Consider the following 13,101-nt stretch of genomic DNA (forward strand, 5'->3'; position numbering starts at 1 on the left):
TGGTGAAGGGATATAATGCCTGCCTCTTACCCGGAGGCCCCGGTTCTATTCCAGGCCAAGTCAGGGATTTTTACCTAGATCTGAGGGCTGGTTTGAGGTCCACTCAGCCTGCGTGTTTACATTTGCGAGCTATCTGACGGTGAGATAGCGGCCCAGGTCTAGAAAGCCAAGAATAACGGCTGAAAGGATTCGTCCTGTGGAACCCAAGACACCTCGTAATCTGCAGGCCTTCGGGCTGAGCAGGGCCAAGACCAAGCCCTTCAGGGCTGTTGCGCCGTGCGATTTTTACAAATTTATGAGACAGTAGCAATTTAATGTTGCCACAATATGTCAATACTTTTAAAAGAGTATGCTCCAGTCCGAATGGTAGTCCAATATTAGGTTAGAAACTTACATACTTTCTGGAATACATAAAGGTTTCGAACAGAATGACAAATTGGTAACATCGATGACAGGTGAAATTCTCATTAAACCATACATGAACTTCAAGAGAGGAAACATTGTAGGCTCATGTGCAAATACTGCCAGTGATGCTACATCAGCTTAGATGTTAGGCCTATGCTAATATTATACGTGCTAGTTTTCTTTTAAGATCACGTAATGCCTATTTAAATTGAAATATGTTTGTAACATTCTGTTGTGATGTTAGCAATTCGGCCTAAGTGAGTTAACATTGCAAAATGCTGTCGTGTTTTACAACTGCCTGCTGTTTATCTTTAATGGCAGAGTCAGTAAAATACGGTAATAACGTCAGTATAATTCAATATCCTTCAAATTTGAAACGCTATTTGTTAGTAAATAAATTATTCCATTGGCAAAAAATATTAAATTCATGTCTGTGTTTAACTATGTTCCGCGTTTCTCTGCATTGCCATCGCCTCCGTAGCGTGACGTCACTACGCTGTTGTTAGGCCTTATTATCTAGGAGGTGTTGGTTGAGATAGGATTTGCGAATTAGGTGATTGGAAGCCTGTAATGATGCCGGGATTTAATGTGAGCCCGAGGATGACATTTGTATAATGTTGGGATGAAAAAGTGTGAGAGAATCCACGCAAGTGTTAATATGCGACGTGCACAATTACTGAAGGGCATTTAAAAGTAAAATCTATGTGCATATCTGTTTGGTCAATAATATCATATTTAATTTTATTTGCGAAGTCGAAGATTTCATTCTTGTCGATCAGTTACGCATGGCGGAGAACATGTGTTTCATATCAAAGCTGAGAGCGAGGATCGCTTGTTTCCAATGCCGCCAGTTGATCGGAGTCCGCAGTTCGAAGATAACGCGGGTTGCGCTGCCTGTTACATGTTGAAAATGAGATTGCATTCTTAGGAACGGGGATCATTAAATTTGCGAGAACTAGTTGAATTTTTATCCGGGAGTAACATGCGGGTTATTATATACTGTGAATTTGTTTAATTGAGATCGTAATGTATATCTGAAACCGCGAAGTTAGAATATAATGAGCGAGGTTAGCCAATGTCAGGGTTGTCCAAAATATAGAGTGATGGTAGTGATGACTGATATATTTTGAGGGGTGCACAAAGCTTCATGGAAACATCATGATGAGATATGACATAGTAATTGGCTTACTTTGTACGGCGAGTTACTTATGCAGATTTTTGTTGTGTACTTAATTATTAGAGTTATCCAAGTGTTAATAATTGTTAGTATTAGGTTAAACTTAAAATGATAGCATGAAACGAGATATTGCACCCTTCTAGAGCTGCTTCGGTGTTGACTTGAAGTTCACTGTTTCCACGGCTGCCCCTGAAAAGAATATACTTACCGAAACTGTGAGATCCATCTCAGTCGCGATCAGTTCCTGTCGTCGATTTAGGGATGCATAAGATATAACTAACTAAGGATGGTTATCCAACTAAATGAAATCATGACACAGACTGATTTTTAAAATGGTTTATACAAATAATAATTTCCAAAGATTTCCACCGCAGGAACCTGACTTCACAAACCCAAATTCAGTACCACCGGATGAAGAACAAATTACCAGACAGATAAAACGACTTAAAATGAATAAAGCTGCAGGTGAGGATGGGATCATAGCAGAAATACTCAAATCAGCAGGTCCAAATACTATAAAAGAATTCACCGTTATCATCCAAGAGATTTGGGAAACAGAACAAATTCCAGAAGATTGGAAAAGTGCACTAATTCACCCTTTACATAAGAAAAGAGACAGAACAGACGTAAATAACTACAGGGGAATCTCATTGGTATCTGTTGCCTACAAAATTTTATCTCAGTGCCTTCTCGATAGAGCCCAACAGCAACTAGAACCAAAAATTGGAAAATATCAAGCAGGTTTCAGACCAGGCCGTTCATGTCCAGAGCAAATTTTGAACCTAAAGTTAATCCTAAGGCATCAGAGAATTTGTAGCAAAAATGTAGTTTGTACTTTTGTTGATTTCAAAAAGGCCTATGATTCAGTTGATCGTCAATCATTGTTTCAGATATTAAAAGAACAGGGTCCAAACCGGAAAACACTCGCAATTGTAAAAGAGACATTGACAGACACAAAATCTAAGGTTAAATTCTTGGGGGAAATCTCAGACCCTTTTCCGATCAAAACAGGAGTAAGACAGGGAGATGGGCTCTCTCCACTACTCTTCAACTGCGTCCCTGAAAAGGTAATACAGGAACCAACCAATCACTCTTGGTAGGGGCAAATTAACAGTAGACTGCCTGGCATTTGCGGACGATCTAGCAATCTTAACTCGTGACGTTTCAACAGCCATAAACCAGATCGAACTCCTGAAAGAAACAGCGGAAAAAGTCGGCCTCCAAATATCGTTTGAAAAAACTGAATACATGACCTGCAACAAAGAAGCCCCTAAATTCACGGAGACAAAATATGGCAAAATAAAACTGGTCCAGCAATTCAAATATCTCGGTGAATTAATTCAGGAGAATGGAATGGAAACAAAAGCCAATGAACTTAGATGCCAAAAAATGGAAACTGCGTATAGACTCACCCAACATATCTATAACAAAAAGTGTCTCTCCAAGCATGCAAAACTAAGACACTAAAACCAGAATGCCTCTATGGATCAGAGACACTCATTTTGAACAGGAAAACTGATCTAGAAAATATTCAGAAAAAGGAACGCAAGATCATTAGAAAAATTTTAGGCCCAAAACTCGTAGATGAACAGTACCGCCTTAGAGGAAAACAGGAAATCAAACAATCAATTCTCTAACATTCACAGCGACATCAGAAAACACAGATTAAGATTCTTTGGACATATAAAAAGGATGAACCCAGATAGATTTACCAAGCAAATAGTTGAATTTTATGAAAACCGAGGTAAAGCCAAAACGGACACAATAAAATGGATTGGTGAAATTAAAACAGATCTCAAACTGGCGGGAATTACACCTGAAGACATCCAAAGCCGAGTTATCTTCAGAACCAAAGTTCATAAGTGGCAAGTTGACCAAGAGGAAAAACCAAAGAAGAAGACCGGAACAACATGGTCTCAAGAGAGAAAAGAAGCACACAGCAAACGAATGAAGGAAGTGTGGGCACAAAGAAAGGCAAATGCCTGTCTCTAAGTACTTTGCGTAGCCCTAATGGGCTCATTCGCAAAATATATAATAATAATAATAATAATAATAATAATAATAATAATAATAATAATAATAATAATAATAATAATAATAATAATAATAATAATAATAATAATTAGCCACTGGTGTCCACTATAATTCATTACCCCTGTGTATATAAAATTTATGATTCAGAACATTCATATTCCAATCGATCACACCTCTGGTGATTACAATTTACTCTCATGTATATACTTTAATAAACACTTGTTTTAATTATAGTTGCCATGACATGTTTCAATTCAAAAGAGAGAGACTGCTCACTGTGTAAAATAAAGAAATGTCAATTGCCTACAGGATATTTATTTTTTAAATTAATAATAATTTCTTTGTCAGGAGATCAAACAATTTTCTAACATTCACAGCGACATCAGAAAACACAGATTAAGATTCTTTGGACATATAAAAAGGATGAACCCAGATAGATTTACTGAACCGTCCAACTGTAATTCATATTCCGTTAACATACAATTTTAAAATACATAAATATTAGTTCAGACCATCCAGTTCAGTAACATGTCAAATTCTGGGGTTTGTTGTTGTTGCATTATAATCTAAAACATTTCCTTATATTGTATGCGAGTCCTACCCTAAAATTAATCTAAAGTAAACCAAAGATAAATAACTCTCCCACTTAAGAAAAATAGATCCTAAAAGTACTGTATTATTTACAACAAGAGACACAGTCAAATGAAATAGCCTAACATGATAAACAAATTATTTGTGGGAACAACAAACTATCATTGACTATTTACAAATATACACTAAAGGTCGTATCTACAACTTTTCTCAAAGACAATCATCATATCAGGTCATTTTGATTCATAAAATTGTTGGTTAATTTCAGTGTACAGATAATAGTAATTCACTGAAACAACCATCTAACCACGACCATAAACCAATTAATCTCGTGACTTACTGAATCTGTTACACAATGAAAATCATTATATTAACTCATGAAATGAGGTTCATATCATATCTAAAGACCGTAGCACAAAAAAGGCCAAAAATAAAAAAATTTATAATAATAATAATAATAATAATAATAATAATAATAATAATATGTAGTGTTACGCAAAAAGTAGTTCCTGAAGGCAAGCAATAATCTAACAATCTTAATACATTAATTGGGTGTTCCACGTATCAACACGATATTTCAGTGTCAATCAAAATATTCAGTAAAGTCTTACGTATCAATATTCGATGTTGAGTCACCATTAGCCTACAAATACATCATTAGGTCCTTTCAACTACTTAATATCTTCGATTGGTTCCTCAGCATATCTGCCTTTCAATACTATGTCACTTCGGCTTCATAATGCCAGCATTCATTTGATATCAGCTGCATCGCTGCTTTCTCTACATTTTCAGTCAACAACTAACGTATAATCTCTCCATTATCCTTTGAGAATGACATCACATACCACAATATTCTATTAAATATGGACCTCAACAATCTCTGACTGCTATCGTCACTCAACGTCTTTCATTTCAATGACAAATAGTTCTTACTCGAGGCTATAAATATTTATAGTAATAATAATCACCCAACTTTTTACTAAGATTCCACTACAAAAAAATATTACTATCATCTTTACTGAAATTATGATAGTGAATCAAATAATTCCTGGTCAATATCGAATTGAATTCCCCCAATCCTAACTAGATATGCTAGTTCACACAAATAAAATAACACTATTAATTAATTAGTTAATTAGTTAACAAAAACATTATTTTTCAACGACGGTCCTATGAATATCTCAAAATAGATATGTTTACGCCGGCCCCGTGGTGTAGGGGTAGCGTGCCTGCCTCTTACCCGGAGGCCCCGGGTTCGATTCCCGGCCAGGTCAGGGATTTTTACCTGTACCTGAGGGCTGGTTCGAGGTCCACTCAGCCTACGTGATTAGAATTGAGGAGCTATCTGACGGTGAGATGGCGGCCCCGGTCTAGAAAGCCAAGAATAACGGCCGAGAGGATTCGTCGTGCTGACCACACGACCCCTCGTAATCTGCAGGCCTTCGGGCTGAGCAGCGGTCGCTTGGTAGGCCAAGGCCCTTCAAGGGCTGTAGTGCCATGGGGATTGATTGGATTGATAGATATGTTTACGACACCACATCAAACTGAAGTTATGCTTCCTACAGTCGTAAGAATCATTACAAATAACCTGAAGTAGTACCATATTAATATTAATAATAACAATAATTGTATCTAAGCATATTAACACGACGAGAAAAAATACCCTAAATAATTTGACTGCCCTCGTGTCTAAATCTACGACTCGCGTACCTACATCTAAATCACAATAAAGATATGTTTTAGACTCTACATAATAATATGATAATAATACTCACATATAGCAACTACTCCACCCGTCAGTGAATCCCGCCATAAGAAGTTAGTATTCCATGTTTCTTCCGTTATTATTATTCTTCATTTTCCTTGATGTATCCACATTGCTTAATTAATACTTTATTATTTAACACAGAAAATATTATATTTGATGATTTACACTTTCACACGATATATTCACCGTACTTCTTGTATAAGAACACTAATCATTTAATATGTACAGATCCTATCTCGTGCTCAACCGCGAAAGACTGTTAATACATTCTTCGTCTTAGACGTCTTTTCATTTCATACACACGCCGTCAAATACCTGGTGTTGTCGGCCTTCTCTGCGGTCTTGACAAAAGAAAAGTTTAAAATGCGAGGGTTGCGTTTAGCCTTGAGAGAGCTCGCTGGTGAAAGTGGAGATTACCCCAAAAAACTGCTTGCCAGCTGACTGACTACCGCAGAAGAAGGAAAGTTTCTCAAGACTGCAGTGATCTCCTTGCATGTAAGAATGTTACAATTCCGGCACTAGTGAGCATAACAAACTCGTATTACAATTGTGTAGTTAAAACCTCGTGTCGGCAATATGTATATTGAATCATAGAATATGTTTTTTCATCATTTTTACTCCCTGATATTCTGAAAAACACTGTTATTGGCACTTGGTGTTTCTACGGCATAACTTTGTTTGTATACATAGACAGATACACTTTGTTCACTGTAAATAATTACGAATAAGGAGCGATACTCAACACGCGTCTTATCATCGCGACCCCTCCTGAAGAATTAACTGTTGCGAATTGCGGGCTCTGCCGTAGGTGAGTTATTTCTCGGCGGAAGGATACATACTTTTGTCACACAAAAATCCCCGTTGGAGTGCGTCTCCTAAATAAAATGTTCAAGAGATGAAATGCATTACTCAATTAATTATATAAAATGCGTGCCAATATACTGGTATAGCGTGATCCAAAAATTGTTTGTAATATTTTTTATAATCTTGGGAGCGTTAGTCGGATTAATTCCTCCCCTGCGCTGTCGAACCAACTCCATATTATCGGGAACTGCCCATCTCTGTTGCTAACTGAGTGTTCTGTGCGCAATTAATATTTTCCATTACCATTGATGCATTTGCTTGGTCCTAAATTACTTGATCAATACCAATATCCTGCTGTTATAAAGTCCATCTTAATTATTTGCCTTTATTGCAGGTAGATTAAATATTCCGTCCCGCTAACTTTGAAATTATTTGAATGGTGAAACCTGATAGGGCCAGATATATTCGCCAGTCACTTGTATGGACGAGTTCATTTCAAATCAAGGGATTTCAGGTAGTAATGTTCGTCATTTTCTGTCTCACTCATCCAGTGAAATTTTCCGTTGCTACTACGCAATTTCTATTCTGATGCAACAGACCGGGTGTTCACTGTTTACCTTACAGAGATAGCGTTTTCTTCTAGAAAAGAAAGGAAGCTTGGGCTTCTTCTAATTCTTTGTTCATATACAGTGGCCTTCTGAATGTCCCATAATTTATATAATTTTGATGACATATATGAACATCTCTCATCCAGTATCAAATATAATTAATTACATTTCCCAACAGGCTCAAATGATGGGTGCAATATAATGATGGAAATAAATTATGTAAAATTTCTTCCAGCCACAAGATTCTAAAGACGATAAACAGGATTAGAAAAAATAACTACGTCAGAATTTGAGTAGGGACTTGTGAAAGAAACCAATCGTCCGACGGGACAGAATTTGTTGTTTATTAAGATTCATTAAATCATTTAATTATTGAATTCAGTGGAAACCGTATTTGTGAAATAACTTCAAACCAACTGAATAACTTGAAGATGAATTCTGGAAATCTTAGTTTATTTTTCTGGGAAAGTTCAAATATTAACGTAACGCTTAAGGGGACATATCTGAAGGTAATGGATTTTACTGCCACAAAGTATTGTGAGCGTTGTTGTTGCATTATTTGACTTTGATTGATTCAGCATTAAATGTGCTGGGATTAGTAAAGTGGAAACTTTGGTCATCAACCGATGTAACTTAATTGTGTTTAGGCTTCAGCTTAGAAACTTGAATGGTCATGGGGTCATCAATATCAGTGACTTACATTAGGGCCATATGCCACTATAGCATCATTTTCCTTGCGGTCATCGTCCACAATGACTATAAAGTAACTTAGAAGTTTAGAGGTCAGTCCATGACATAGTCGCAGGTCACATCGATTCAATTAAGGGTCCATGCCGTACGACCACTGTGTGGTTTGGAGTGTCTTAATTATACCCAGAGTCCAGAGTTCGTGTTACGAGGGCTGGACCATCAAGAATCATTACGATGGTACATGCAGTCTCACATGGAAGCCGAATTTAAGGATCTCCAGACTTTCTTTTCTTTATTTAATAATTGAGACAATGGTTTCTAGTAAGGATGCCCATCAGGCAGTTAAGTCAAAGGCTCAAACTAGTATTCTGATCCTCTGTGTTAAATTATTGTGGTGTCAAGTGCACAAGATTGAGTCCCAAAATATATTGATATTAATATTTTCTTCCGTAATTTCATAAATAAAATACAAATATTTTTTGAATAGACCTTTCATTTGAGTAGATAGATTAAGATTACTGAACCCTACCTTTTACCTCAGCAAGTTACGAAGAACACGAAATGACCCAAGATACAGATCTCATGAAAATTGCTGATTGGTAAGGAAAGTAGGTATCCTTCATTGTGGCACAAGGGTTCAATATCATTCTTCTAATTTAGTAGTGATGTTGTATTCCTCTTATATTCAGAAACTCCTACTTATACATGCTTCATTTAATGCCCATTAATCAGGACGCACCATCGGCCCGTTTTGCTCTAAAGTCTAGTCGCGGTTACTGTGAAGTAGGATTGATGTGACTTCGATTCTAGGGTTGTTCTTCGAAGATCTCATCACGCACTTTCCATTCAGCTAATGCACTTACGAATTATTATTATTATTATTATTATTATTATTATTATTATTATTATTATTATTATTATTATTATTATTATTATTATGCACTGAAGCCCTGGACAGGTGCACTAGGTACTTACTTTCCGTCCTGGCTGGGCATTCCAGGGTTCCCATAATAAGAGCAATAAGCTAAACTACAGTTCAAAGGAAGACTTACTTGTCGCCATTAAGAAGATGTTTTCCACTTGAATCGGTCACGGCGATGAGGTTACCTGACCCTTTAACCTCCAGGACATTTATCTTGCTACTTCCTTCTGGAATAGTGATAATCTTCTGGTAACCTATGTAAAGGAAATTGCCTTATTATACATATCCATAAGTTTACAGTTCACTGTACAGAGTATAGAGTACGTGGAGAGATCGGAAGTGTTGTCAGTTAATTGATAATTTAAGTAGAGCATGAGTACGAAGACGTATACACAAGGAATGGGTTAAAAAGCTTAGGTGACGATTGGCAAACCCGTGCACAACTGTTAAGGCGAGTGGGCGAATACTTCAATCACCGCCATTTATTTTAGCGTTTGTCATTATCCGTGCACACTCAACTGCACAAAAATTGACCTTCGCAGAAAAAGACTTTCTTTCAAGAACCTCTTGTTTGAAGCCGATATTTTAAAAGATGCTGGAAGTGGTGAAACTGTATTAATACTACGCAGTCGCGTAATTCCTTGCAATTATCCACTTCCAATTAATGCTACTTCAGTTCCTCACAAGTGTCTCATTTGGCACATCCATGAATAAGTCGCAAACGCTCACTACCACTGAGGTAGATTTCGGAAATTTAGGTTGTTTTTTACTATTTTGCTATTTGTTTTATATCGCATCAACACAGATATGTCTTGTGGCGATGATACGGTAGGACGGAAGCTACTGCAGCCTTAATTGAAGTACTGCCCTAGCATAGGATTCGTAGGACTGTTACTAAATTCTATGGCGCGCTCACTGAGACCAAAAGACACTGATTAAGAAACTAGGCAATTATGACACTGAAGATCTTCGATATCGGAGACGTAAGGATATTCTCTCTCAAATCACCCCTTTGAGGGGTGCAGGCTGTATCCTGGTCCGTGCGATTTTGTAGTAACAGTCCACAAATTATCAACATCACTGCAATCTCTAGATATAAATATATTAAGCACTAGCACTCAAGGACCTAATTGGGCCGACAGGCTAAACATTCCTCATATGGTACCGGGACCTCCCGGCACTGTTGAGAATCGTGGCTTGCATTTGCCTGCTGTGAAGATGGGGAACCATGGAAAACCATGTTTCTCACAGGGTCCATCGCACTTTGCTTACTTTCGAGTCTGAACTTCTAATTCTCTTTTTATACTAACGCCAGGCAGTGAGACGTAATACAGTGTTTGTACCGTGGTTCTCCAGTAACCCGACGAATATCTTGAAGTTACTCTGTAGTAGCCGTAACGTGTTTCACATCTTATGCACAAATGTCATTCTTATGCCCGAGTGCACCAACCTCGGTAAAGGGAATACCTCGGTAAACTTTATAATTTACCAGGATAAAGTCGTATTTCTGTTGCACCAAGCTCGGTTTCGAGTTTACCGACGTTTTATAGCGGTGTAATCTTTACCGTCCGTGAAGGAGCGGTTATCTAAGAAAACCGTGGTAAGGTTTTATTTATTTTTGTTCTGTGATAAAGATTCCAAAATGGAGTTTAACAAGTACAGGTTATATCTCCAGTATGTTAATGAATGTGAAAGGGGTGAAGGGAGAGTAAGAGAAGAGGCGGGATTTATTTGAAGAACTAAGCGATGGTTTGTTCCGCAGAATATTTCGATTACGAAAGGAAAGAGTGAGTAATATTTTAGATATAATTGCCGAAAAATTGGAATGCCTTACTAGGAGGATCTATCGGATATCGCCTAGAAATCGCCTTCTAATAGCACTGCGGTTCTATGCAACTGGAACATTTCAAGGAGTGATCGGTGACGCCTGTGATGTTGGCAGAACAACAGAATACCGCATAATGCATAATGTTTCCGATGTAGTTGCCTCATTATCGCCATAGTTCATTAAACTACAACTTACGCAACTGGGACAAAGAGAGGTTAAGGAAGGCTGTCAATCTTCTATTTAGCTCGTTGCTTTCCCAGAATAGCTGGGTTCTCTGGTGTATTGGGTGCGCTGGACAGTCTCCCGGAGGTAAAATGGAGAGGTATTTAGAAACAGGAAAGTTTATTTCTCTCTAAACGAGCAAACTGTGAGCAATTCGAACCTCATGAGAGCACGATATTTCACGAATCTTGGCTGAGAGTGAGCCTCGAGGCGGGAGAAAATGTTTTCGTTTGGGTGATGCAGGTACGGGACCTATACCACTCTCGTAGATTCACAGGTATGGTAGCAGGGATATAGGGAACATTTTTGCCTTATCCTGTTGTCTTTTGTTGGTGTTTTAAACATCACCAATTTTTCTTCAAGGATGATGGTAATATATATATTTTTAATGGTGGTGGTGATTACTTTTCTGCTATTTGCTTTACGTCGCACCGACACAGTTAGATCTTATGGGATGGCATAGGAAAGGCCTAGGAATGGGAAGAAAGCGGTCGTGGCCTTCACTGAGGTACAGCCCAAGCATTTGCCAGGCGTGGAAATGGGAAATCACGGAAATCCATCTTCAGGGCTGCCGACAGTGGGTTTCGAACCTAGTATCTCCCGGATGCAAGCACACAGCTGCGCCCCCTAACCACATGGCCAACTCTCCCGGTGTGATTATTGTTTTAAGAGGAAGTACAGCTGGGTAACCATCCTCTATTATCAATAATCAGGAGGAAACTGGAAGGGTCCGATACTTCGAAGAACGAAGGTATCAGAAAAATAAAGGGAAGGGTCACCGAGGAGGTGAAAAGAAAGTCTCCTTAGGCCTCGCAAACGTAATACCATCGGGGTCGGAAAAGATCAAGAGTTGACAAACCAAGGGAGGCTGAATAGGAAGGATTAAGGTGAGTTGCGTTAAACGGCTAAGTAAAATGAGTGCCAGACTCAGCTAGAGGACCCATGGTTGCAACTCACGCTCCTAGGCTGATAGTCCCTGCGTCCCCTTTTAGGCGACTTTTACGACAGGCAGGAGTTATCGTGAACATATCCTACCGACGACACCTACAGGGAGAAGGTAGAACGTGATGATGATGATGATGATGATGATGAGATGATGATGATGATGATGATGATGATGATGATGATGATGATGATGATGATGATGATGATGATGATGATGGAGATTGCTTTAATTTAAACAAGTTCAAATGACGTCATCGACCTCTTCAGGGAAAAGAAGTTCCGTTAAGTTCAGAATAACTTTTCTCTGGAAAGAACACTGGAAAGAAAACGTGCATACTAAAACAAAAAATCATACTTGTTCTACACTAACATTTCTTCAATAAACGATATGTGATCCTGTAACTTACCATCGCCCTTTGATTCAGTATATACACCCTCCACTAGCTTGCAGCCTGTTCCATTTCCTTTGCAGATACCGCACTCATCCTCTACTGCATCCGAGTCCAATACCCAGTCACATCCTACTTTCTGAAATGAGAAAGCCGTTCAATCAATCATCAGTCAATCAAAACTGATCTGCATTTAGGACAGCCGCACAGTGGTAGATTTCCTATCTGTTGTTTTCCTACCCTTTTCTTAGATGATTTCAAAGGAATTGGAGATTTATTAAACATCTCCCTTGGTAAGTTATTCCAATCCCTAAATTCCACTCAAACTTATTCGTCTAATTATGCCATTCTACGCCATCTCTCCGCTGACAGCTCGGAAATACCACTTAGTCGAGCAGTTCGTCACCTTTCTCCCAATTCTTCCCAGCCCAAACCTTGTAACATTTTTGTAACGCTACTCTTTTGTCGGAAATCACCCAGAACAAATCTAGCTGTTTTTTTTGTTGATTTTTTCCAGTTCTTGAATCAAGTAATCCTGGTGAGGATCCCATACACTGCAAGCATACTCTAGTTGGGGTCTTACCAGAGACTTATATGCCCTCTCCGTTACATTCTTACTACAACCCCTAAAAGGAACTTTCACCCCATGAACGCGGTAATTAAAACTCAGAGGACTTTTCCTATTTGGGAAATTCACAACCTGACTTTTAACCCCATT

General features: G+C 38.3%; 1 protein-coding gene across 1 annotated transcript in view; it reads right to left on the reverse strand.

Moving 5' to 3' along the window:
• The window catches only part of LOC137497198 (A disintegrin and metalloproteinase with thrombospondin motifs 12-like), a 273,946-nt gene that overhangs the window by 12,159 nt on the left and 248,686 nt on the right, over positions 1 to 13,101 (reverse strand). Inside the window, exons 12-13 of the mRNA XM_068225728.1 lie at positions 12,402 to 12,522; positions 9,130 to 9,253 (exon numbers count right to left, since the gene is read on the reverse strand). Of these exons, the coding sequence (XP_068081829.1) occupies positions 9,130 to 9,253; positions 12,402 to 12,522 (245 nt within the window). The remainder of the gene's footprint in view (positions 1 to 9,129; positions 9,254 to 12,401; positions 12,523 to 13,101) is intronic.

This window comes from Anabrus simplex, chromosome 1 (assembly GCF_040414725.1).
Source record: "Anabrus simplex isolate iqAnaSimp1 chromosome 1, ASM4041472v1, whole genome shotgun sequence".
NCBI classification, from domain to species: domain Eukaryota; kingdom Metazoa; phylum Arthropoda; class Insecta; order Orthoptera; family Tettigoniidae; genus Anabrus; species Anabrus simplex.